The 27,220-nt window shown below is 43.7% G+C and overlaps 2 protein-coding genes across 3 annotated transcripts; one reads left to right on the forward strand and one right to left on the reverse strand.

Annotated features, from left to right (window-relative positions):
• Positions 1-338: 338 nt before the first annotated feature.
• On the forward strand, positions 339-17,547 carry eps15l1b (epidermal growth factor receptor pathway substrate 15-like 1b). 2 transcript variants are annotated; one of them, XM_083689752.1, is made up of 23 exons: positions 339-386; positions 1,061-1,102; positions 1,228-1,317; positions 1,555-1,602; positions 1,698-1,793; positions 1,974-2,060; positions 2,256-2,381; positions 2,487-2,546; positions 2,880-3,167; positions 4,015-4,175; positions 4,648-4,810; positions 5,872-5,957; positions 6,744-6,816; positions 7,139-7,300; positions 7,636-7,833; positions 8,244-8,408; positions 8,660-8,771; positions 9,202-9,341; positions 9,539-9,611; positions 10,756-10,841; positions 11,206-11,269; positions 13,058-13,245; positions 14,986-17,547. In XM_083689752.1, exons 1-23 carry the CDS (start codon positions 360-362, stop codon positions 15,130-15,132), a joined length of 2,682 nt encoding a protein of 893 aa, XP_083545878.1. In that variant the 5' UTR covers positions 339-359; the 3' UTR covers positions 15,133-17,547. The 2 variants fall into 2 exon arrangements, with proteins under 2 accessions (XP_083545878.1, XP_083545879.1); XM_083689753.1 differs by lacking the exon at positions 13,058-13,245 and having other exon boundaries at positions 14,986-15,129.
• A 1,758-nt stretch (positions 17,548-19,305) lies between these two features.
• On the reverse strand, positions 19,306-21,725 carry klf2b (Kruppel like factor 2b). Its single transcript, XM_083689690.1, has 3 exons — positions 21,377-21,725; positions 20,347-21,265; positions 19,306-20,153 (listed from the first exon to the last, which is right to left on the reverse strand). The coding sequence occupies exons 1-3, from the start codon at positions 21,446-21,448 to the stop codon at positions 19,978-19,980; spliced, it is 1,167 nt and encodes a 388-aa protein (XP_083545816.1). The 5' UTR covers positions 21,449-21,725; the 3' UTR covers positions 19,306-19,977.
• Positions 21,726-27,220: the final 5,495 nt, after the last annotated feature.

Consider the following 27,220-nt stretch of genomic DNA (forward strand, 5'->3'; position numbering starts at 1 on the left):
AGGAAGGTGTGTGTGTGTGTGTGTGTGTGTGTGTGTGTGTGTGTGTGTGTGTGTGTGTGTGTGAGAGAGAGAGAGAGAGACTGTTCAGTGGAATAATGTCCAGTGCTCTCTCAGCTTGTGCTTATGTTGATGGACATTACTGTCAGAATTCAATTAATGAGAATATGAGTATGAATATGATTTAACATGGATTCATTACTACTGACTGATGTCACGCAACATGAATGGAATTGTTTTCCCTCCGCATGAATGAAATCGAACACACTTTTTCTAAATGTCAACATTGAACTCAGGTGTCAATGTTGGTGCGCGCACTCGCTTCAAGGGTGTGCGCGTTCCCGTGGCAGACAGCAGGAAATATGGCGGCGCTCATGACTCTCTCGCAGGTAACTCCAAATATTTCAGCAAACATCGTACTTTCCAGAGTGTTTTGTCCCTAAAAACAACTGTTAATTCAATTTTTCAAACATGATGGCATGTGGTAGACATCATTAATCAAGAATAGTCACGGAGAGATAGCTATGAGACCCTTTAACTTGACAGTTGTTACCATTTCGCTTGACAGCTACACAGCCAGGAAGCCGACGTTGCTGCAATTTGTGCTAGATTGAACTATCTGTGTTTTTGTTATCATTTACCATATTGACAGTTTTCACTGTTATCGTGAAGTTTAGCTGTCAATGTCAACTATTCTGCTGTCATTATTTCAAGCAAGCGAAATACAGAAACACAACTGATGAGGCTAGGTAGCTAACTGGCTAGTATGTTCTGTTGTTTACCAAATCTTTACCATCCACATACTCACGGTTATACCGGTTGCTCCTATAGCTAGTTTATTAAAGAAGACTTGTTTAAAGAGCATGAAACGTTAACAATATATTGACAAAATGGTGCTGTTGATTTGGTGATCTTTATTGATCTTTCTGCTTGATAATAGTGTACAGACTACAACGTTATGCAGCTTCGATTTAAATTCAGATATAGAGGAGATGGATTATCTCTCACAAAGTGGACAGAGAGAGCTGAGGTTTACCACTTTTTACCGAATCTCTTTCTGCAGTTATCGAGTGGAAACCCAGTGTACGAGGGTTATTATAGACAGGTAAGGTCCACTGTTCAACTGTCATTCAAGCCGATCATGTTTTGTTGAAGGTGTCTATTGAGTCAGTTTTCAGACTGTTGTTACAGGGAAATACAGTTGATGGCAAGGTTACATCCACATTGCAGGTTGATCCAGGAAACACAGGGAAAATAGGAGCCGGTGATGCTGCTCAGTTCCTGAAGAAGTCAGGGCTCTCAGACAGTACCCTGGGGAAAGTGAGTGACACGCACGCATGTCCATGTTCAATTTCATACGCTGTATGAGTTCCCTTCTATGGTATTGCTCAGACGATTATGTCTTCAAGATTGCTACCTTGACAGACACGTAGATGCTGACAGTGTTTGTGGCATGCTATTAATCCTATCCTATCAATGTTATCTTAAATGGTTATACTGTAGTTATCCTAATACAGTAGGTATATCCTATTCATGTTATCCTTTGTCCTTGTTCAGATCTGGGATTTGGCCGACCCAGAGAGGAAGGGCTTTTTGGATAAGCGGGTAAAGTGGACCTCCACTGTAATTTGTCATTTGGTTCGCAGCTTCAAGATGTCCTACTTGAAACACTGACCAGTACTCCTGTTCCTCTTTTCTAGGGCTTCTTTGTAGCTTTGAGGTTGGTGGCATCTGCTCAGGGAGGAAATGACATCAGTCTCAGCAATCTGAACCAGACACTAGCCCCGCCTACATTTGTGAGTGTTGAAACAACCGTAAACACAATCTAACAGCTCTAAAGCTCTAACAAGCTTTTCAACATTGATCTACAGTATTTCATCTTGATTGCACATCTTCTCAGTTTTCATATCAGGTCTAATCATGGAATGTATTGATATACACTGATTTGCACCTTTTTTTCTTTCTTTTTTTTGTAGAAAGACACAAACAGTCCATTGCCGGCATTCAGTCCATTGCCATCATTGAGCATATCGTCCTCAAATGACTCCCAGTGGGCTGTCAGAGTGAGTACTAATATCTATACATACATTGAGGCTTGATGGTATTTAAATTAACAACATTCTCATTGTTCATCATGGAATCAAGTCTTTCACTGACTCTTCTTTTCTTTTTCTACTCCCCCCCCCCCCACTCTCTCTCTCTCTCTCTCTCTCTCTCTCTCTCTCTCTCTCTCTCTCTGTCTCTCTCTCTCTCTCCAGTCTGATGAAAAAGGGAAGTTTGACAGCATCTTTGACAGTCTCATACCAGTGAATGGTCTCCTATCTGGTGACAAGGTCAAGCCAGTCCTGATAAACTCCAAACTACCTCTGGATGTATTAGGAAGGGTAGGAACACCGTTAGAGTTACTCCTGCTTATATAACCTACTGATATATGTAGAATGTGGAAAATGTGCCAGTTTGATCATATTCTTTTACATTTCGTCACATAGATTTGGGACCTTAGTGACGTAGACAAAGATGGACACTTGGACAGAGAGGAGTTTTCAGTGGTAAGGTGGCATCTTCTGTTTGCATGTAATTGCACCAAAGTGCAGTGACCAAGTTGAGATGGTAAAACTCACTCAATTGCTAGCTTTTCGGTGGCGTAGCTGGATTCCCTCTGGTATTGAGGAGACAGCGGGCACGTGTGTTGGCAAGTCAGAGGTCGCAAGTTCGAGCCTCCGTCGGAGCGACTTGAATTGCGGGGCGACTGTTTGCAACAGCTTGATATCTGTTTCACAAGTTCATTGTTATTCAACCAGTTATGAGATCAACGCTGCGGCCAAGCTTCGATCCTCGCTAGCCTGCCTGTTCTGTAAGCACGCTATCCGCCCCTCCTCCAGGCCATGCACCTGGTGTACCGCGCCATGGAGAAGGAAGTTATCCCAGCCACCTTGCCCCCCTCCCTCATCCCCCTCTCCAAGAGGAAGAAGTCTGCCGGCGCCCTGCCTGGTGCCGTGGCCGTCCTACCCGCCCTGGGTGGCCTGCCTGCCCTGTCTGGCCGGTCTGGCATGACCAGCTCTCCTCCTCTCAAAGATGTCCTGCGCTCCACTCCCTCCCACAGCAGTGTCACCTCCATCAACAGCACGGGCAGCCTCTCCCCCAAACACTCCTTCAAAGCCACCTCACAGGTACGGCACCCCTCCTCATCATGCACATTCTTTGAAAGTGAGCACTTCCACGATGTCCCAACATGATGCTTTTAATGCCCTCGTAAATCATTCTTAATGTTCTCTATTCTGTTGTGTGTGTATGTATTCGAGGGAGCTGCTGTCTACCGCAAAGGAATGCATTACGGTTTTACGATCAGATCCCATTAAATCCCACGTGAGGGTGTTCCTTTGCAGAGAGAGTGGTTCCTCCTCTCCCTGAGAAAGTGTTATGAGGGCTCAGCATGCCATTTAAAACCTGCACTTCTTCTACCTCACCCTCAGCCCTGGGTTGGTTGGTTGGTTGGTTTGTAATGGCTGGACTTGTTCTGCCACATTCTCAGCATTGCCTGTGCAACCCTGGGTGTTTCTATGTTTCACCACTTCCGTTGTGTCTGTGAGAATTTTTATCTGATCAGACAAACAGGTTCTATTGTAAGGGAAATTCTTACCTTAGCCTTACCAACATCAATAAACACACCCATTAAGACAACATAAAACAACAGTGGATTAGATATGTGAGATATGTTGTATGCTTGGGGACTGACCTTGGCCCTGGGGTGGCTGATATTATCTACACTATACTATACTGCGCTTGAGCAATACATCCAAACACACTGCCATAGATGCATATCTTGTGATATGAAGAAAATGAAAATCAACCTCGGTCCTATCACCTGCCACGGAACACAGACGTGTGTGCATCAGGTCTCTCTCTCACTTTGCTTAGTGGACGTTCGAGGTGAAACCACCTGTATCCTTGATGCCTAACGGTTGCTGTGCTCTCTCTCTCTCTCTCTCTCTCTCTCTCTCTCGTGTGTGTGTTCAGCCACCGCCGGTGAACTGGGTTGTCCCCGTGGCTGACCGAGGACGGTACGACGACATCTTCCTCAAAACAGACACTGACATGGATGGCCTCGTCGCCGGCGGAGAAGTCATAGAGATCTTTATGCAGTCCACCCTTCCTCAGACCATGCTGGCACAGATATGGTGAGAAAGAAGAACATTACTATACATACAACATTACCATACATACAACATTACCACAACATTACCATACAACTTAACAACATAGACCCTAGTGACCCTCTTTAGAGACAGGCACTAACCTGTTATGAAATGATTCAATATAATTTATGCCATTTAGCTGACACTTTTATCCAAAGCGACTTACATTGCATTGAGTATGCATACATTCAGTATATATGGTCCCAGTGGGAATCAAACCCACAACCTAAGTGTTGTTAGCGCCATGCTCTACCAACTGAGCCACTGAGCTTTTCAACAAAGCAAGAGACCATAATATCATTACCCCAATTATGTTGAGACCTACAGCGGCCTTTCCATGTTGGGTATATATACATATATATATATACATACGCAAGAGTCGCTGTTGCAATCGTAACAGCTAATGGGGATCTGAAATGATAAATAATGAAGCATGTATTGATCTTCTTCCCAGGGGCCTGGCTGATACCAAGCAGGTAGGCAAGCTGTCTAGAGAGCAGTTCTCTCTGGCCATGTATCTGATCCAGCAGAAGGTGACTAAAGACCTGGACCCTCCCCAGACCCTCACCCCAGACATGATCCCCCCGTCTGAGAGGACCGCCCCCACACCTGGGCCTGTGAGTCCCCCCCTCACTCCTCATCTCTCCCCCCCCCCACTCTTCATCTCTCCTCCCCTCACCCCTCATATCCCCCCCCCTCCCCCACACATCTCGCCATTTTAAACCACTTCAAAGGCTTTGGAGCAGTGTTCCATTACACCTTTTCAAACTCTATTTTCTCTCAAGGCTCTTCTGATTAATTGCCATCCTCAGATTTGCCGCCGCCGCCTCCTCTTATAATGCTTGAGAATCAAGGCTATGCTTTTGTACTGCTTTCTGAACTGCAAACCTATGGCTAAGCTACTATTTCTCTGCCCTGGCTACTGTGTCTTCAACCCTTTTCTGTCCTGTCTCTCAGAGCTACGCTGGGTTCATGACCGCTGTGGGACCTGAATTCGCTGCGTTAGCTAACATGCGCAGAGTGAGTAGCTGCCCTGCGTGTCACTGTCACCCCGTGTTGTCATGTACCGTCACTGTCACATGTGTAAACAACACCAGAAACGTCCTTCTTGGTTTGTATCCTGAGGCGTTGTTAATTCAATGTGAAGGAGTGTACGGTACCAGTTTCAGGCCTCACCCTTTTGGTGTTTTCAAGGTGACACACTGCCACCTGGTGGTGTTGTGCAGTAGTAGCACCGCTGCACTGCATGATCTCAGGCTGGAGGAGTGATTCAGATAACAGGGCAGATAACAGCCAGCCCTTCCAGCTGCATGCTGTGCTGACATGTCTCCAAGTGACAGAGTTGCCTAAAATACCTCCCGCATTCCAACTAACTGGCAATATTGTACTGTGTCTATGCCAAATCACTAGAGAACGGAATATGCATGACCTGCTATTAGCCTTTGCAATGTCTGCTCTGTCGACTTCAGAGGCTCTCTCTCTCTCTCTCTCTCTCTCTCTCTCTCTCTCTCTCTCTCTCTCTGTGTGAGGTGTTTGGGTCTCTCTCCACTCCTTCCTTCCTGTGTTAATGGTGTTGTGGCGACACAGCAGTGGGGAGCTCCTCTCTCCCTCAGAGCACGGCTGACTTCCCCCTCCTCTCTCCCCCTCCTCTCTCTCTCTCCCCCCTCTCCCCCCTCAGGACAGCACCAGCTCCACAGGGTCGGCTGATCTCACGGGCCTCAAAGAGCTGGACGACATCAGCCAGGAAATAGCTCAGCTGCAGAGGTGAGACCCCCTCTGACCTCCCAGACCGGAGGACATCTTTGTTTCTTCTTCCTGTGAAAGGGGGGGGGGGGGGGGGGGCTTCTCGAATTGGAGGAATGGGCTTTAGTGGCTGTACAGTCACCATCCTGAGTATGCTTGCTGACTTTTAGGCCTACATCAAAGTGCTTTTTCAGCATCTGCTCAAACTATAATTTCTGATCAAAAGCATTAAGCATCTTTACATCTTTTCTGTTCGTAGTGGTTCACTTTTCCGCACTGTAGTTTTGTTTTTGATTACAGTCCCCCCCCCCCCCCCCACTTCTCTCTTTCAAAAAATGTTCTGTCATATTACACTGACAGTTACAAATGCTACAGTGATGCCCCCCTCAGGAACAACCCTCGCTGCTCTCCATCTCTCTGTATAGTTGCACCCATAGATGATGAAAATACACACTTTGAGGCAACGCACTTTTAAGGTCAAACTTAAAGCCCGGGTTGACATTAGGCTCTCGCATCAGGTGAACGAGTTCCTCCCCCTGCTTCGCTTGCCTCAGCTGATCCCCTGCACCCTGCCTTTGTGCCTCTTGCTTTTCATCGACATGTGTATTTTGTAAATCCTTTTCCCGTCATTGCATGCTCCCTCAGCGTTCTCTGTTCTATGCGGCGGGATTATTAACAAAAAGAATAATATGAACAGTGCCGCACGAGCTAAGCCGTCCTAGGGTAACTCCAGGTAACCGTGACATCTCTGTGACCTCTCCTCACGTGGGTTGGTCTCTTGTCTTGTCCTCTATGATTGTCCTGTAGAGAGAAGTACACGCTGGAGCAGGAGATCAGGGACAAGGAGGAAGCTATCAGACACAAGAACACTGAGGTCCAGGTGAGACACAACACAGCAGGATCTACTGTACTTCCACCTGTGGTTCTCATTGGTCTGTGACGCACCATGTAGTACTCCCAAACACTTTGAAAAACACGGTCCATCCCTGGTCCAACTGGTGTGTCATGGTGATGGCTTGATGAGGTCTGAGATGCTATGAAGAACACCTATATTTCCTTGGTGAACATCTGTATGATTGTGCCTGGTGGTTGTCTAGCCTGCCTGGCTGTATGAGTGTCTGCTAAATCAGGCTTGTGTGTGTGTGTGTGTGTGTGTGTGTGTGTGTGTGTGTGTGTGTGTGCGCGCGCGTTCCCTTCCTCAGGAGATGCAGAATGACCTTGACAGGGAGAGCAGCGGCCTGCAGGAAATGGAGTCTCAGAAGCAGGATGCCCAGGAGCGTCTGGAGGAGATGGACCAGCAGAGGTCCAAGCTGGAGGGCATGCTCAACGACGTCAGGCAGAAGTGTCAGGACGAGACCCAGCTGGTCAGGACCGGCACATTTACACACTTGACTTGTGTAGCTCTGATAATGACCTCTTCCTTCGCCGTCATGTCGCAGTCAAGAGTTTCTTTCTATCTACTTATCTTTCCTTCTCTATGCGCACGCGCACACACACACACACACACACACACACACTTTTCTCAGGACTTTCACTTCACTCACTTTTTGTCTTGCATTCTCTCTGTCATATCTCCATCTACCCCTCTCTTGTTATCTCCCAACAACTCTATGTATTTGTTCCTTCTACTTCTCTCTCTCTACCCCCCCCCCCCCCCCCCCCCCCATCTCCTATCTCCTATCTCCCTCCCTCCCTCCAGATCTCCTCCCTGCAGAGCCAGATCCACTCCCAGGAGTCGGACCTGCAGAGCCAGGAGGATGAGCTGAGCCGCACCAAGTCCGACCTGGCCCGTCTGCAGCAGGAGGAGAACCAGCTGGAGCAGAGCCTGCTGGCAGGACGGGTCCAGCTGGACAGCATCATCAAGTCCCTCAAAGCCACCCAGGACGAGATCAACCAGGTAAGTGGACACTGGGGTCACACAGGGGACATTTTTGTATCTAACCTTTTATATACCCAGGTTAGTCTCATTGAGATAACATCGGTTTTTCAAGGGAGAAACCTCACCCCAGACATCAGCCGAGGGGAAACAATGTTTACATGGGCTATAACTGGGTGAAAATGAATGTAGTGTTACAGACTTATGAAAAGGACAACATCCTGTTTATCCCGGGTAGAGTTGGGTAACCTTGATGTTTGAGAAATATAACCACTGGAGTTGCTGGAATCTGTCAAGTGTCAACTGGGATCTGTCTGATGCCGTACTCCCTCCTTTTGTAATACTGTATGAATCAAGTGCACTGCTGCTGTTGTCACCCAGTGCAAATGTCACAGAAAGGACATGGAAGTGACAGCAGGTTGTCCCCGCAGGCTCGTAGTAAGCTGTCCCAGATCCAGGACAGCCAGCAGGAGGTGACTAAGAGTATAGAGCAGTACAACACGGCCCTGAACGGCACCAACGGGGGCAGCATGACCAACCTGGCAGACATGAGCGAAGGCTTCTCAGAGAAGGAGAACGGCGGCTTCGGAGCCATGGTGAGAGAAGAGGGGAGGGACAGGCTTGACTGATCTTGAATGTACAGGCTTTTCTTCTTCTTTTTTTTTTTTTTTTTAAATGAATTTCTCAATATATGGCCCCGGTGGCAACTGAATTTCCTTATCTAATGTGAAGAAATTGTATGTTTTGTTTGACTTCCTTTTGCTCACAACTGACAGTTGATATATGCTCTCTTTGTGGGGGTCATGCCTAAAAAGTAACATGAAATGTATGTTTTCCATGGGACCAGGAGGACCCTTTCAAGTCCAAGATAGCCATGTTCAACAGCAACGCTGCTCAGGAGCCCCAGGCAGCAGACCCCTTCCAAACAGAAGACCCCTTCAAAGCAGATCCCTTCAAAGGTGATGAAAACGTTCTACAACTGAGCAAATGACTGTAACATTTACATTTATGGCATTTAGCAAACGCCTTTATCCAAAGCGACTTACAACAATTACATTTGTTTAAGTAAGTGAATCATCTATCCATCAGTCATCATAAGATAAAGTAGTCAATGCTCAGACCAGGGGCCATTGGCAGTCACAAGGCTTTTTTTTATTAACAGGAGAGACACTTGTACAGGGGGGTAGTGGGGGTGAAGAGGTCTTTAGGAGGGACTGTAAAAACATCATATTTTTTCACATGCTTTTTTCTTGCACTATCACACTTAAATGGATTGGACCACATAGCCATAACTTTGAGGCTAGCGATCCTTATCTACTGAATGCTGTAAAACATTTGAAGTTTTACCAACTGGACTCTTACGTGAGAGACTGCCTTCTCTCTCCACAGATCCATTTGGAGGAGATCCTTTCAAAGAGACCGACCCCTTCAAGGGGAGTGCCTCTGAAGACTTCTTCAAAAAGACCACAAAGTCAGACATGTTTGGGTCCTCTGAGTCCTTTAGCAGGAGACCCACTCCCCCTGCCAAGGTAATACAGGTGTTATTACTTACCTATGTGGAAATCAGAGGTGGCTGGTGGAGGTAGAAATCGGAGGATGGGCTCATTGTAATGCATGGAATGGTATCAAACACGTGTGTTTCTACCTCCACCAGCCTCCCCTGATGGAAATCAGGATGTCCGTAAGAGTTGGTCTTAATTGTGTGTCTCATCTTGCTTTGTCTCAGCCAAGCCCGTTCGGCAGTACTGACCCCTTCACCTCTAACAGCCCGATCCCAAGCCCAAAACCAAAAGACTCAGGTACCGTACACGTCGGTTCTTACGGAAAGAGTGAAATTAATATTAACCTCTCGATGAAACTTTGATCTGACGTTTAGATACAGAGCTCCATATGAATTATTATAACCAAGTTTCTTGCTACTAAAAGTTGTTTTTATTTGTCAAGTCAGAGAGCAGTTGCAAGGTCAGTGAGGAATTTCACAAGATTTAGCAGAAGAAACCATAATCCTGTTTATTAGCGAAGGTGAGAGGCGGTTAAATTGTGCAACACTACTCAACAGAAGCACTCATTCTTTTTGTGCCTGAAGTGACGTGTAACATTTAGATTTTATTTTTGGGACATTTAGTGGAATACAATTTGAACCCACCGTGGCTTCATATTTTCCTGTGGTTGAATGTGGTCTATTTTTAGTAGGCTACCTACGCATTTAACTGCTGGCCAACTAAAAATAACCCCTGGAAAAACAGGAGGCTTGCTCGGGCCAAACATAACAGAAACACTGTAACTCTGGGTCTGGCTCCAGAACACTGCCACTGCTTTAACCAGTTCAGCTCTGACTGCCTCTGTCCCCTGTTCAGGGTATTGAACTGCTACTACAGTATGTGTTGTGTATTCAATGAGGAAGTTGTTTTAAATTAGGGGTAGCACCTCTTCTACGCACTACCAAAACTACACACCTTCTAAGGGACACTGGACCAACTGTGGGGGAAAGTTGAGTTATTTCACGAAAAAGAAAACACTATGTACTACTGAATGTCCTCCTTTGTGGTCTCTCACTCACAACAAACATATTTTGTTACAATGGTTTATTTTTTTCTTGCCCCTTCTGCAAGTTGGCAATTTATTCATTAAGTCAAAAGCATGCCACAGCGTTTAAAAACAACTTGGCCACAGTATTTCTAACAGAAGCTTGACTTACTCCTGTAATTAGTTAATCAGATGCATACGTCAGGCTCGACAAAACCGCCGCTTTTCAGGTTCAGAAAAGTCATGGAAAATTAAACGGTCATGCCACATACCCCCCCCCTGCTCTGTAAATAGCACCTAAGCTCTTTTAGAGTAAGCAAAATGAAGAAATGATTTTTGAATGTGTGGTTTTCAGGCCCACAGCTTTAATAGTGGCTGGATGTTTCCATAAATGTATTTGCTTGTGCTCTGTTCTAGATGCTTTCGGAACAATGGACCCCTTTGGTAGTCCTGGCTCTTTTGGAGGCAAAGGTGGATTTGCAGATTTCACTCAAATGCCGAAGGTAGGCTGGAGGGAGATTTTAATTTATTTATCACTTATCATTTATCCAGGTAAGTGCCATTGAGATATTAATCTCTCTCTTCAAGAGAGCCCTGGCACATTTTTTTGTAAAGAATTACACAAGTAGTGCCATACAGCAATATAGTTCTACCTGACTCCCAGTTGTAGTGCAGTTACCCAGAAATATGTGAATAATTATCATGCCCTGTGTTTTTGAAACATTAACAGTTGCCATTGGTTACATCAAGGGAGGTCTTACTATAAATCCAGTGTCTGAAATCCAGGACCAGATTTAGGTTCTTAGAAAATGACTGGTTGAAATGTGTTGAGTTTTCATTTCTTTCTTTTGTGTCTTTATTTTCCAGAAGCCAGACAATCCTGTGCTGCCACCAAAGAAAAGTGTGCCGAACAGACCGGCACCTCCTTATGGTAAGACCTGACTCCTGAAGTGTGTGAGTGTGTGAGTGTGTGTGTGTGTGTGTGGAGACATGGTTTACACCTCTCTTCTTTAATAGACCTAACACAGTAATTCTGTTAGTCTGCCTTCACCTCACGTAAAGCTGAGGAACGAACAATAGACACCGAGGACTGAAGGGTTTAGTGTTCACAACGTATGTTCAGACTAGACTTTCATCCAGTTGAAAAACAGGCCATTGCTACAACAATGAGTCGCTTGCAACCCATAAGAGCAAGGCCAGTTAGATACAGTAGTGTGTGTTTTGGCAAGTTTGATGTGTCAGCAATTTTTTGAAAGACGTATTTGTGGTTGAAGACTGTCATATTAAACTTGTGTTATTTGTGCCTTGCTAGTTTGCGTACCAAAGTACTTCCCTTTTCTCCTCCCTGGGGTTCTTTCGTGAGGGTGCAGGGCAACAGTTTCTTCTTTTGAAGTTGTAAACAGGAAACCTGTTGGTACAGATAAGGCAGCATTTTCACTTGATACTGTTGGCACATGTCAATGTCATTAACTCAGGTGATGCTTGTGATTAAGATGTGAATAAATTAGCGTATAGACAAGTTGTAGTAAGAGGGGAATGGCCGGTTAAAGGGCATCTTTCTCATCACGTAACTGTTTTAACTTCCCCTTTTGCCATTTGTGTATGTGGTTGTGTATGTGGTTGTGTGTGTGTGTGTGTGTGTGGGGGGGGGGGTGTGTGTACGTTCTGCTCACAGCCACAGCTCTCTCACAGAGTGTGCCTTGTACCACTCTACCTATGACCTCTATGTCATCCCTCTACCAGAAGCCACAGTTAAGGTCACATTGTGGTGCCAGTAAACTATTCACCCTTGGTTCTGTTATCTCTCAGGGAGGGGGGAGGGGTGAGGTGAGGTGAAGGAGTCGAGCATCTACAGGTGCTGCCACCAGCTCTACCCGCAGATCAGCATGCACCATCAAGCATCAAGTCCCACTGCATTGTTGCAGGGTTCAGAGTGCCCTAAATAGAGTGTTCTGTTCGTCTTTAGGAGGTCAATGTCCGTTTCAACTGCTCAGTTTAGGATAATCACCTGTGATTTGTGTAGTCTAATACGTTGAGATAAAAACTGTATTAATTGGGGGTGTTTCAGAACAGCAATCGAGTGGACACATTCATAGCATTGTCACGGTACGAATGAGCAAGTAGAACAACTTGGCTACATTAATGGGTAGCCCTTTATTTTTCACACACTTTTATTTTGTACACACAGTTAATTTAAATGAGAGGGCATTCTGTATAGATAAGTGGTCCCAGTCTTTATTCAAGATGTGTTTAGTGTTTCAACTATAGACAAGGGCGGGGCAGCAGTGCCATTGTGGGCCATTTGCAGGGCTGAGAGAAGTCGATGGTGCTGCGCTGTACTTGACACTCCTTGAGTCACAGTGCATCAATGTGTGTTTTTTTTGTCTTTTTTTTTTTTTTTTGTAACAGTGTGGTTAACACCTTTTTTTTTTTTTTAATGCTCAAACCAGTGTTGTGCTCCCACGGTTGCCTGCCTCGAAGCTGGTGGCTTCCGTTGCATCTTTCATAAGATAGGCTTGTAGTACTTCTCCTATTCAGATTAATGTGTTTCTCTAAATCAGCATAGTGTTGTTCACATAGTGTTCCCAGTGACCGTGCATAAAGACACATGATGACAAGGCTGTAATATGGAATGTACAGTAGGTAACATAGCATACCTCTAACATGTAACATCTAGACTTAGTATGTTGATAATCTACCCTTCTCTAAACCCCTCCAGGTAAGAGTGCTCCTTTGCTTGGGTTGGGTGCTTTGGACAATCCAAGGGATCCTTTCCAGTGTACAACTAAACCCCTTCAAAGTAAAAAGGCCTTTGGGGACGCAGATAGGAGCAAAGATCCTTTTGCTCCTTGCGTCTTGAGCAAAGCCTCTAAAGACTCTTCCTCAGGTTTTGCTGATTTCAACTCTGTAAGTTGAGTTCAGAGGTCGGCTCTCTGCGTCCAGTCTACTGTAGCTGCTCTGCGCTTCTAGCAAACCATTTCACTCTACGAGCAGAATGCCATGTCGGGCTTAGGCTACTGACGCCTTTGTTTTTGCTGCACCTCATTCTAGCAACTCATGCTGCTGTAGCTAGCTATTGTTATGCAACTCTGCCTTCATGCTGTAGATTAGATGAAACTAGAATCAACGGACCTCCAGAGTTTGCCGGCAGTTGGGTTTTCTGCCACGAACGGCTGTTCGTTGGGACTTCAGAGAGCCTCTTGAGGGTTGAATTGGAAGCAGAGGTATCGTTAGTACTGCAGCTTTTAGCGTTAGCATTTGATAGAATACAGTGTCACTGTTAGTGTGCAGACCGGCTGCTCTCTGTTGTCTGTTCACCCTCTCTGTATCAGTCTTCCTGTAGTCTCTCCACCTCCATCCGCATGGCATTGGGGGCTGATCGCTTGCTGTCTTCTCTGAGCTCCAGCTTTTGATGGCGTTATTGGCAGGAAGGAAGGGTTAAAAAAAGAACCAGAAAACACACACCTTTTTGTTTGAAGAGGGGCAGGCTAGCGGGTGAAACGTTAGAGAAAGAATGAAAGCCTCACACTCTGATGCTATTGTTTTATTAAACCAACGTTTGGGCGGCAGGCTGCCCTCCTTCTGGCTTTCACCCGATGAAACACAAAGACAATAGCATCAGAGCAAGAGTGTGCGGTTTTCCTCCTTTCTCTGAAGGAAGGGTTTTACTCCCAAGTTTTAAGTTAGGTAGATACTGTACGTAGGCAAACTGGTAACGCCAAACATTGACATTAGTTTAGTGGCTCTTATTGTCTCAGTCAGTCCTCTTCTTGCACATCAGATTGTATAATGGCCGACTCCTTTGCCCTTTCTGAGACATACGGTAGACATGCCACAATCTCTCTTTACACCTTCCTGCTCTCAGGGAAACTTGCTGCACGGCAGCTTTGCATCGTGTGTTTTGTTTCTTGCTGACGTGTACTGTGTGACCTTTGGAAATGTACTCTTAGTGTGTTGTGGTTGTTGGTTCAAGTGTGTCTGTGTGGGATCTTGTACCTGTTATGTCTAGCTTTTGTATTATAAATTATTTTTCCCAGGAACTGAAAATGTCAAGGTAAGATTACTTGTGGGTGTGTTGGCCAAATTGAATTCTTTGCATGCAAAGAAACCTGTCCACTTTGAATGAGCGCACTCTACTCTGATTGGTGAACACTGTTGTTCTATTAAGATCCTCAATCAGGTGGATCTGCACACTGAATATACAAGAGGAAGAGTTGATTCGTATTCAGTGAGATCAGTGAAGGCTTTAAATTTAGCTTGCACACTGTCAGGTGTCACACACTGTGGTGAGGCACGATTTCTTTCTGAACCCTTCTTGGCGATCCGTCATCTATCGATTTCAATGTTCTCTTAAAGATGCATGTCTTCTGGTTGATTTTAAGCAGTGTTTTTGATCACTTGAACTGTTTTGTCAGTATAATTCCTAAATTAACGACAAAACATTTGAGTAAAAATAAAATAGAAAATTAAAACACCGTGATTTGATTCTAAATTGGTGTCGATCATTACTATCTCAGTAGAGTATTACGATTGAAAAGTAAAGAATGAGATCCTAAAACTGGCCGTGTGTGTCTGCGCGTGTGTGTGATTAAGCCTGCATTTTTACCTGTTTCCCGGTGTCTCACATCTCTCCCTGTCCTTCCCTAGTTTGGAAATGAGACTGACCAGCTGGCGTGGGCCAAACGTGAGAGTGAGAGGGAGGAGCAGGAGAGGATGAGGAGGCTCCGTCAGCAGGAGCAGGAGGACCTGGAGCTGGCCATGGCCCTCAGCAGGGCAGACATGCCCAGTGCCTGACCACCACAGCCCTGGTGATGACTCACTACAACCCACATACAGCCTGACAAGAGCATAGAAACAGTCCGACAACAACCCAGCTACAGCCTGACTTCAACCCACAATAGAGGCTGACGTCAACCGTGCCACAGACAGGACAACGGCTCCTCAACCGCCCCGAAATCCTGACCACAATCTGACCAATCTGACCACAGTCTAAGAACAGTGCCTCTACAGCCCAAATTCACGACAACCAGACTACAGACTACAGTCCCTCCCTACCACTACAGTCCGCTGTTCTGATGGTACTGTATAATGACTATATAAAGACCCTTAATTTACCAAGGCCTCTCTTCGGCTCCTGTGTTCATCAGCCTCAATGCAACTCCATTACATTGCTACTATAATCAACGACAACACAGGCCCACTTGAGCCTGGTTTAAGCCTGAAGCTGCAGAGTGACTTAGTTAATTGAACTATAATTGGCAGCCTGTGTTGGCAACCTGAGTAGTACTCCATGTTTGGAGGGGAAGACTCTAGGTGCCTGTCCTTTATTGTTTGTTGTGAGGAAATCAACAACATTTTTTAACATTTTATTTCATTTTATTATTTATACAGGGAAAATAACTCATCTGTGTTCTTTTTGAAGTATCTGTAAATGCACTGTATAAACTGATTCATAACCTTTTAATTACTGCTTTAAACATTCATATTGAAAGTCTAAACTCTCTGTCAATGAATTTTTCCTGATTTAATGATGTAATGACAAGTATTGTTTATTAATTGTAATATAATTATCTTGGGGCTTTCTCCTTCATTGCCTTACACTCTGCCTCGTAACAGGAGATTGAATTTATAAACCCACCTGCCTTTGACCTGAGCATTCATATTTTTGATTGATTGAAGTGTTTCTTATTTCGTTTAGTGGTTGTTGGTTTTTTTGGCGATTTCAAGCATAGCATTATAGAGAATATCTAAGTATTTTCTTCCATCAATATTTGATTTGTCAACTTTTTATTTTTTGTTCAGGGGAGAAGCTGGGTCGTCGTCATTTACGTTCTCTTTAGATCCGCTAGCTCTTACGTTAGCTGTTTGGTTGTCAAGCATGTGACCTAGTTCATGCAGGTTTTACCTAGCAACAGTGAATACCGATGTGTAATGGATATTTGATTAACCTTAACCCCCTTTTATACAATCATGTTGTTTTGTCCAATATGGATATCTCCCCTTTTTATAAGCCTTGATTGTGCTTTACATCATTTTACCATGGCCTTTTATTATTTTGATTTGAAGGTTATTTCTATTATCAAAGTATTGAGAGTATGATTTGGTATAACCATCAGAAAGAGTAACACGGTAATGCTTTGTGGTATCCTTAGGCCTATTTATTCATTGTATAGCAATTAAACACTATCAGTTCCCTTATTCTATTGAAAGATAATCAAACTGTTTAATACCTAAATAATGATATTTTATGTTTTTAGTCATGTTTTAGTTTAGATGAAGTTCAAGCATTTTTTTATAGGGTAAATTAAAGGATCATAGAAGTCTTCCTCCCTAATGGCCAACATTTGAATTCAATAGGATTTCTGTTACATCATTGCAATGCTGTTATGCTGTAACAATCCTTAGGGGAGTGTTGGTGGAGGTTGAAATCGGAGGACGGGCTCATTGTAACGCTTGGGATGGAATCAAACGCATGCGTTTGATACCATTCCTTATTCCGTTTCATGCATTACAATGAGCCCGTCCTCCAATTTGTACCTCCACCAGCCTCCCCTGGTCCCTACCTACCTACCTACCTACCTACCTATCTGTGCTGGTACTACATTGGCTGTCTCTCAGTCAACCTCCTGTGGCTTGCGCCCCATTTGAACCTCATGAATTCCCATTAATATAGCTACCTATCCGTTTAGACTTCTGCTGTTACACCCCACAGAATGTATGCTCCCTTTACTTGTATGCTTGCAATAACCTAATGCTCCCAATGGCAGCTGGTTACAGGTGGAAGAATCCCTACCTTTCCACAGACATTCATCATTAGCACCATACTCCGCTGGTCCTGTCTGTCCACTACCTGGTGCGAGGATGTGGTTCTCAATGCCTTATATTGCATCCATGTAATTGTAATGTTGTATTTCACTGATTAGGGTTTTTTCTTTTCTGGCACATGATGTATGTATATTCAAGGCATTCTACGGTATGTACAGCTCGTTCTTCCGATGTAGACATGTGTTGGTCATTCTAGAACACATTTAGGGTACACAAGTGTACATGATGTCTGTCTTATTTATCCTGAAAGAAAATGGCAAAATTCATATGTAACACATATATGAAATGTATATGATTATAAATATTCCTTCAACGGTTTGGGATTTCCTCAAAATTGTAATCCTCTGTATATCTTTTAATATAATAAAAGCAATGTAACATTCCAGGAAACCGTAGTGTGTGTCTGTTGTGTCCATGTTAAAGAGGATGTCTGTGAGATAACAGAAGAAATCACACACGCATCCAATACATGAGCTGGATACCACAACATGGTTTGAGTCCAACCTTGTGCAACTGTTTGTTTTAGATTGGAATTCTCTTTTCAGGAACTCTCTAGGAATCTATGAGAAAAGCATACACACTTATGCATACTGATACCGAAACTCATACTAAGTTTTGCACTCAAGTAATGGAAATAATATTGACAGCCGATTGAACCCAAACCAACATATTCAAGGGTTTGTGTGTTAATTATCCCCAACTGAAAGAAAACAGGAAATACCGCTAGGCGTGTATGTAATGGAAGCTTTTGGAAACACTGGATTAAAATTGGCACTTCCGAAGGAATGAGTCAGGGTGTGAGGTGAGTTTCTCAATTTTTAATGCCCTACATATGAGTGCATGATTTTTCATCTGCTGTCAGGAATCAACATTTCAGGAATGATGAGTCGTTCTGTGGATGAGTTAACACACACACGACTCTCAGGTCAGACGGGTACCAGAGCGTCTGGTTACCTTATGAAGCTGTACAGATAGTGACAGCAATTTCACAGTTCAAACTCACTTGGTAGTAACAGTTACCACAAGAGTAAAAAGTGAAAGGAGAAGGTTTGATTTGCATTTCACTACTGAATTAGTTATTTAAAGCCAAACTTGTACGTCTTGTTTTTATATCAGATGCATTCTAGCAAGATATGGGGCAGATGCCACAGAACTGAAATGCCATGATGAACCTTATTTTCACACAAATGGTGACTGAAACCCCCTCCACGTGGAGAGATATGTTAGGTAGACAAGTTTGGTGTCCTGTTTGGTCCTAGAACATATTTTCAACATATTTCATTGTTTTGCTAGCACACATGATTGTAATGAAACACAGTCTTCATTGCTGACTGTGTGGTGCCACTTCTGATTAAAGGTGTGGTTTTATAGAAGCCTGCTTAACTTTTATAGTGCACTTTAACACAACAGCAACACACTTTAGTTCGGAAAACTGCAGCAATAACCACAGTTTTGGATATATGAGTGTTTTCTGTCATGAAAACCTATACATTTTCTTCAGTCATATTTTGTATTATCCTTCGGTCGTAATATCTGACCTAATCTATAGCAAACACTAAGACCAGCAGACTTTGTTTTTACACCAAAAGCATAATCAATGGTACTTTTTAGACCCATAATACATCCTCTCCATTCTTTAAGGATGTTTGAAATAGTGGTGTATGCTCCATGTGTAATTTTAGTATTAAGCTCGCTTTGATGTCCATCTGTAATTTCTACCCATCAGAGGGGGAGTCTACAGGCTCCTCAACTGCTGTGCTCCTCTGTCCAGACTTCTCCCAACTGCCTCTCTGTAATTATGAAAATGTAATGTTTGTATTTATAGGCTAAACCCACAAGCGGTTGGCTTCGTCTGTCCTACAGCTGGAACACATCATTGTGTAAATTGTACCAAGTCATCCAAGTTGAGAAAGGGGTATAGAATGGCAATGTGTACAGGTTATTTAGTCTAATGGACATTGATTGTCTGCAGGATCTTAGGTCTGTCTGACCTACTTCTAGTCAAAATACAGTTCATATTCAGCGGGTGGATGTGGTTCACTGAGCTACAATGTGTGAACATATTTTGCGAAAAGGAACCACATTGGTGATTATATAAGAGTGTTAATGTCTGTGCAAAACAAGAGATTTCCGGTTCAATAATATGTTTCGACATGTTTTAATATTTACAATAAATACACAATGTACAGTATAAAATTCATGTACATATATAGATTTCAGTAAAAAACAAACAAAAAGATGATACACAGGACATCAAGCCCTGATAGTGTACGAAGGGGCTGGACCCAGCTGTTTGTACTCAAAAGATACAATTTCGTCCAAGATTAGATTCCCATTAAAAACACCAGAGTATGCTATTCAGGGCAGGTATTCAAAACATTGAGGCAGTTTAAACAACAAAACATTGTCATTGCACATGAATGTGCATTTCACTCATAGTAGATGTAAACTTATTTTGGATGGCCTTGTAGTTCTGCCATGAACAGTTTTACAGTAGCACACAGTCATAATAGAAGGCACTTTTGTGTGATACACTGAACTCCAGTTTTGTCAAGGAAGAGCAGTATAGGGCCAGCCCCTTATTGGTCCGTTTGCCCAAAAACAAACCTAATGAAGCTTTTCTAAAGCTTAAAAATATAACCAAGGTAGTACCAGCTACGTTATTACAAAATAATAACACTAAACCTTTATCAATATATAAAAAAGCTTTGTCATGTAAAACAATTTAAATAAAAAAGGCACTGAAAATCACAATAGCCAAGAAAGACACACCCGAATCCCACCCCCACCCCCCACCCCCAGTCCTCATTTCCTTCACATGTGTCTCTTCATGTGAAGAGCCAGATGATCCGACCTGGAGAAGGCGCGCTCGCACAGGTGGCACTGAAAGGGACGGTGACCGGTGTGTTTGCGGAAATGACGGGTCAGTTCATCGGAGCGAGCGAATTTCCATCCACAACCCTCCCAGCTGCAACAGTATGGTTTTTCACCTGCGTGACAAAAAACAAGAAATGTCAACAGTTGCTCTCGGCAATAATGAAGAGCGGTAATGAACCAAATATAGGTCCTTCTATTCACAAAACCTATGGCTATATGCTGAACCGTAATAATCTGTTGCGCGTAATGCGCATTTATTATCACCTGTTGACCAAATAGATGCGTAATGATAGTTAAAACTCTTACCAGTGTGCGTTCGATGATGCGCCTTCAGGTGTGAGCTCTTGGTGTAGGTCTTTCCGCAACCAGCAAAGTTGCAGGTGTGCGTCGCCGTCCGCTTCCTTGGCCAGGTGCGGCGTCCTCTCTTGGGCTTGGACTCGAGCAATTCGAGCGGAGATGACGGGGGTGTGAGCAACACCCTCTGTGTGTTGGGCTGCACGCCGAGACCCTCCTCAAACATGCCGAACTGGTGCGCGCCTTGGTATGGAAGCTGCATCTGGGCAGCTGGAGGCGGAGGGTGGTGTGGGTAAGCCGGTGAGGAGTGGTAGTTCTGTGGGAAGCTCATGGAGTGACACATCGGTGCCTGGCAGTCAGTGTTCCCCTGGTCGTCCGGGCTGAGCGGCGGCGTCATGTTGCTGGCTGCGCGCGGGGAGATGGCAACTCTCGGCTGTTCGAAAGACATCATGCACGAGACGTTGCCTTCTTGCTTGATTTTTGGGCAGCTCTGGGGCGCCATGCCCAAAACTGGTCCATAACCGTCCATAGATGGCTCGACTTTGATGTTGTCAATAATGTCCTGTCTGGGAAATGTCGCCGAGTTGACATAAAATCTTCCCTGGATGCCAGTGCTACGCGTAATGCCATAGTTGCTCTCACCTTCGGACCGCAGCAGCTCGGCCATCAGGCTGGTACTGTACGGTGGAGGTGGGGTGCTGTGATCGGTAGATGCATAGGATGTGTACAGGTTGCTTGGATCAGCTGAGGTCATATATTCCGCACCTGCTCCAAGCGGCGCTACGCACTCCGATCCAGTTGTGTTGGCGAGTATAAAATCCAGATCCAAATAATTGCTCAGATCCTCGTCATCCTTTCTTCCGCGACTGTCCATGTTCTGTATCAGATCAAGCATGGAGCAGCTGGAAGACATAGGTTCGCTTTTCCACCTCTGCAAGAAGAAGGATGTGGTACATTAGATATGCTGTAACATTGAGTCGAATCTAAAACAGAATAAAACATAAACGAAATGTTCCCAAAAAGTGTCAGGACTTGTACTTACATGTTCCCAACTTTTCTCCCTCTGATTTGCGAATGTCGAAATAGATGGCAGAATTATTCCGGATAAGGCCATCTTGAGGTGAAATAAATTGGTATTTATTTCTTGTCAAAGTTGAGTGAGTGCCCTGTGCTCACCTTGTCGCACTAGAGTCTGTGCGTGTCTATCTATCTAACTGTAGCTCCTCCAAAGTTGCGCTTCAAAGACATGAACAACTACGAGTGGTAGGAGGTCCTCCAACCTTATAAATGGAGTAGCTGAGAAGCTGGACCAATTGAGCGGGGTCGAGGAAATTACGTTGAGGATGTAAGTAAATTTAGTCCGGTATTTAAGGCAGTCCGCTAGCGAGCTTCTCTGTCTCACTCTCTCTCTCTGTCAGCCGCTCTACAAGCATTATAAAGCCCTATGGAACCTCCCTCCCAAATGATGACGCGCGCGATTGGTAGACCAACCCATCTTGAAAGGAGGGGGGCTCCTCGAAAGCTGGTTGGAAAAAGGTTGCAAACAGGTTACACATTTATTCAAAGCATGGTATGTCGTCATTTGTCTACACAAGCATAATGTGCCAAAAGAAATTGACAGCTGGAAAAATGTAATGAAATATATTTGACTAGCTTATCAATTCATACTTTGTCAACAATTAGAATGCAAATATGCAATTCACCCTGAAAATAATTGGACTAAATAATGACTGAAATCAGTCATTGTTGCATTTAATCTATCCTTAAATTAAATAAAACATATCATTTGGGATAAATATTAACATTTTGGAAATGTGACTACAAAGTCTTAGCAGGCCTGCAACAAATCTGTACACATCTTCAAAGTGGGTTTATTCATGTAATAATCTTTTTTTAACAGCTCAAAGATATTCAAAGTTACTAACCTTAGATTTCGGAATGTTTGAGTTGAGAAGGTGGAGCAAGTCGCACCTGTGCTTGGCGCACACCGTCCCTCCGTCATTATCATTAATACGGCCAAGCCTTTGTTCCCTCGCAGCAGGCTTGTCTAAACGGGGCCGTCAGGCGCCAGGGTCGTCTGAAACTGTTTTCACGGCCCTTAACGGCCTCAAATCATGTAATGTTAACATGATTTAACTTCTATGTAGCAACCTATTCAGGTGTAAATAATGGCGCTTGGACTCAGTGGCCGAACTGCTGATGGGGGTTGTTCACATTTGCATTGCCCGCAGGCACAACTGGTTTCGTTTACGAAGTTCCGAAGACCCTCATCAATACTGGCTTTTTCTTGTTTCGTTACAAGAGGTCTGTCAAGGAATTAAGATATTTTGTTGTCGTTGCTCTCGGCCCCTGTGCATGTCTTTTGAGGCAAGTAATCAATTCCACACATTGCATCAGAGTCATTCTTATCTCAGATAGCTGGTTGTTTTGACACAGCCGATTTACTATGTTACTGTGACAACCAAAGGTGCATTATCATGTCGTCTCACTTTGCCTTATGAAGGAGGTAAAATGTAATTGCAGTAGTTTTATCACATGTAGTTGTTACACTTGACACGCATACAGACCACTCCCCAATCATTAGTTAAAACATGACAGTGGGGATGAATAGACTATATGACTGTTGTTAACCAATATTAATATTAATTACTCACAGAGAGAGAGAGAGAGAGAGAGAGAGATGTTTTTGTCTTCAAGTTAAAACACATGGACAAGTCACATATGAGCCTACAGCAGACCCCATGTTAATACATTCCCTCTTTAACTGTTGTCAGTTAACAGTAGCAGTGAGGCTACCGGCTAGCTGTATCCTGATGGCAGTGGGGTCTCCTAATTCTGTGTAACATGCATCACACAGCAGTTCCAGTAGTCTCTGGGAGGAAGTGTGTCTGGCTGGGCATGATGGAATCACTGGCCTGCCTGAACCCGTGACCCCTGTTTCTGACCCTGGGCCCTTACAACACTTCTCCTTTGCCACCAGTGAGAGTGTTCTCACTTCGCACCGCTTCCTCTCCAACTTTGAATAAGCTTTCTGACGCAGCTAAACGCTACGCTAGTGTGGAGGACTCAGAGTTCAAACACTGGTTGAAATAGCCATGACAGCTGAATAGTGTAATTAAGCTGAGTCATTTCCTTTCTTGTCCGTACATGGACTTCTAACTCTACAATGTGAATATTAACTGCCACTGTGTTGTAGTTGACCATTTTAAGAGAACAGGTTGCTACAGGTAATTTATAGGCATTTGTAATTATAATTCTGGTTGTCTTCAAGATAAGTCTCTATAGATATGTTAATCATGTAGGAACAAGGTAATCACAGATGGCCAACAGATACCACTGTTTTTAACAGTGACCACCACAGTATATCAGATGGACAGATTCAATAGATGGTCATGTTTGGATTAGTGAGGATATTCATACTCGTTTTCTTCCCTGGTCATACTCAGGTGAATTGTGTTAATGACTGAGAGATTGATCAACTAGCACAGGCTTAAAGGACAGAAGAGGAACCATGTTTGAAATTGTTGTGTTAAAAGAGTGACAATGTTGCGCAATGTATGATGCGCAATAATTCCACAGAATTAATTTCATAATCAAATATCTTATATATATATATAATAGTGTGACAATTGTGCAATCCAAAATACCATTACCAAATGATAATGTATAAGTCAAACAATCAAGTTTATTCACACATTACTCTGCCCACTTTTGTATGTGTATGCTTTGTATAAACATTTGGTTTACTTTGTAAATATGTGAAACTGTTGATTATTCTGAGCATATATCCACTGTATTGGTGAAACTAAACTGTAGTGTCATTCTGTGGGAGGCAGCCGTCTTTTACATGTGGTACAGTTGTATATTATTGTGCCCCAAAATCAGAGGGGCTGTTCCAGTCATTGTGACTCATTGTTTATGTGTGCATTACATTTGTGATATTTTGTCATTTTGTGTGTGTATATTTTCCTTTTCTGTGTAGATGGTTGAGACACATCTGCCCTGCTTCATGTTGTATACATGCAACTTCCATGGAAAAACGTTGGCTGTGTGACTCGTGCTTGTGAGAGAGCCGGACTTTCGAGCTGCGCGGGACGTCCTGCCCAGGCGAGAGTGAGTGAGAGTTTGAGGGTGAGTGGGATTCGGCTCTGGGCTTTTATACCGGGGTTATTTTTAACCACACACCCCCTTGCTTATTACAGCGTTTCCTCCGCGGACCACTCAGGAAGCACGTTTGGCTCTTTTTCCTGCTCACACGCGGCCAGATTCAAAAAGAATCAAAGAATGATAGCATTGAGACTCAGGTCTCCTGTTGGAAAAGGAAAAAAAAAAAAAAAAAGTAAAAAAAAAAAAAAAAAAAAAGGAGGAAAGAAATGTTAAACAGAAAGGTTGGCACGTGCCAATGGCGTGAGATTCAAACAGTTGGCCCCACTCCTGCTCTAATTTCAGAGTCCCTCAAATATTTGTGGAAAAGAGAGTTCGAGACACAGACCTGGTCTCACACTTCTGACATCTGTCCCTCAGAGATGTCCCAGTTTCTGTGGCATATTAGCGTGACCTATGAGTAACACCTTTAAAAACAACCACAAACAAATAAACAGGGACAAAAAGCAACAAAACCCTAGTAGCAAACAACTAAATATATTTGAATACATTGTTTTAGCCTATGTCCAGTGTTGCAAAACATTGCCTTGATTGCATATCACATTACATGAAGTCGTTAACATACTTTAACCATGGAAAAGTATGAGGTACCATTGAAGTACCTCCGTCCTATCAAGATCTTCCCTTGGAATGACTTGACAGAAATTCAGTCCGAGGGTTTCTGTACAAGTACGTGTGTTATCAAGACTTAGGATTACAAAGTTATCTGTAGGAGACACAGAGAGGAGTTAATGAATGACTGGCACATTATTCCAAGTTTGTTTTTGAGGTACCATGTTGTAAACGTCCTTGTATATAGTCGCACGCACGCACGCACGCACGCACGCACGCACACACACACACACAGAGTAATGCAGTGAAAGTTAGCCATGTTGCATTCCACAACACCTCTGTATTAACAAAACCAGTGTCTGGTTTGAACCTAACCCAAACATATGTTTCAGCGACCAACTTAGCTTTCACGAAGTGTTATGGAAACCCACCTTTCAAAAATATGCACTCTCTCTTCGCTTAACATGCCCGTAATGACTACATGTGGATATAATTGAGTGAGGTAGGGAGCCAGTGTGGGGGGGATGGGCCCCAATTTATTAGCTGTTAACACTCAGAATCATACTGGCCTTGTCAGACCACAGACACATGGCTGTGCTGGCTGTGAAAATGTTTTCTTTCTCCAAAGTGCAAAGAAAGGCGCTTTTTATTTGATTAATGAGAATAGACAGGCTCTCAGTGTCCCAACGGTTCCATGGTTTAAGAGTCAAACTGTCAATGCTGTAACGTTCATTGTGAAGGGGCTCAGACTCTCAAGAACCTGATGAGAGCCCTGCTCTGTGGAAGCCTTGCCATCGGACTGTGCTTTGTATTTCATGGGCGAGTTTCTCAGACCCAGATTAAGCCTAGATCTGGACTAAATTGACCATGTTCAATAGGGAATCACAATTGAAAGAATTTTCTAGTCCAGGAGTAGGCTTAATCGGGGTCTAGGAAACTGACCCCATTACTGTTTTATCTAAATTACTGTTTCCTTATTTTGCCACTGCAAAAAGACACTGTAAAAGCATTCAAGTATTTTCCCTTTTCGTTCCCCATTTTCTTAGCCTTGAGCCACAACATGTCTGATAGATAGACAGATGAACAACACCCTCAGTTAGATACTACAGTATAAAAGTGGTCCAGGTCCCCTGAAAGCCGAGAGAGAGGCCTGTGTTGTTTCTAGATGGTACGGCGGCCACAGGCCTTAGCAGCACATTTGAACATGCCGAACTAAACTGTGCCAGCTGTTCAAATAACATAACCCTGGCACACACACAGGTTCCCCATTGAAGCCACGTTCGACTTGATTGAGTGATCCAGTCTGCACTGCACTTTACAGTGTACACACCTCAAAATGGCGACATTTGTAAAACACTAATAAAAACATTCCACTACGAAGGAATGCTCTTGGTATTTCCTCCCCTATACACCTGGATACGATTCCTTCCTTGAGTGTGCTCGGCCGTATCACAGAAATACACACTTTTAGTGTAGTAGGTAGACCGGTATTGATCACACAAGTCATTTGTGATCAATATGGTATCGCTGTTGTTGTTTTTTATTTTAAACGGAATTTTCTGGCTGTAGTTCTATATACGTATATATGCAATTTAGCCGACGCTTTTATCCAAAGCGACTTACATTTCAGTATATATGGTCCCAGCAGGAATCAAACCCACAACCTAAGCGTTGTCCGTGCCATGCTCTAACAACTGAGCCACAGAGGACCCATAGTTCTGAATGTAGTGATGTAGTATTGGGCCCAACTTCTGTTTGGACATTATAGTAAATCAGTCGGTCAGAGTATGAATGAGTTACCAGGTGATGAAGACACAAATGGAGTCAATGGACCAGGCGTGTCATATCAAGTGGGTGTTGGTGACAGGTCATCAGTTTCCGTGTTGTAGACAGGGTCATTGGGTTACCATGGATCATTATTATAGTCAATTATACTCAGCATAGAACCTTTACGTTCATACTTATGACCCGTGACCTAAAAAGACAAACTATAATACTCATTAAAGTCTTTCATGTCATCACATGAGTCAGTGACTGAAACATTGTAATAATGTCAAAATAGATTCATTATGTCAGAGGTGGACAGGTAGGATTGGGAACAGTTTAAGAATGAGGCCTTTCTGACACCACTGAAAGCATCACCAAAAGACATTTGAAACAGTCAAGATAG

This window comes from Argentina silus, assembly GCF_951799395.1.
Source record: "Argentina silus genome assembly, chromosome: 18".
Taxonomy (NCBI): domain Eukaryota; kingdom Metazoa; phylum Chordata; class Actinopteri; order Argentiniformes; family Argentinidae; genus Argentina; species Argentina silus.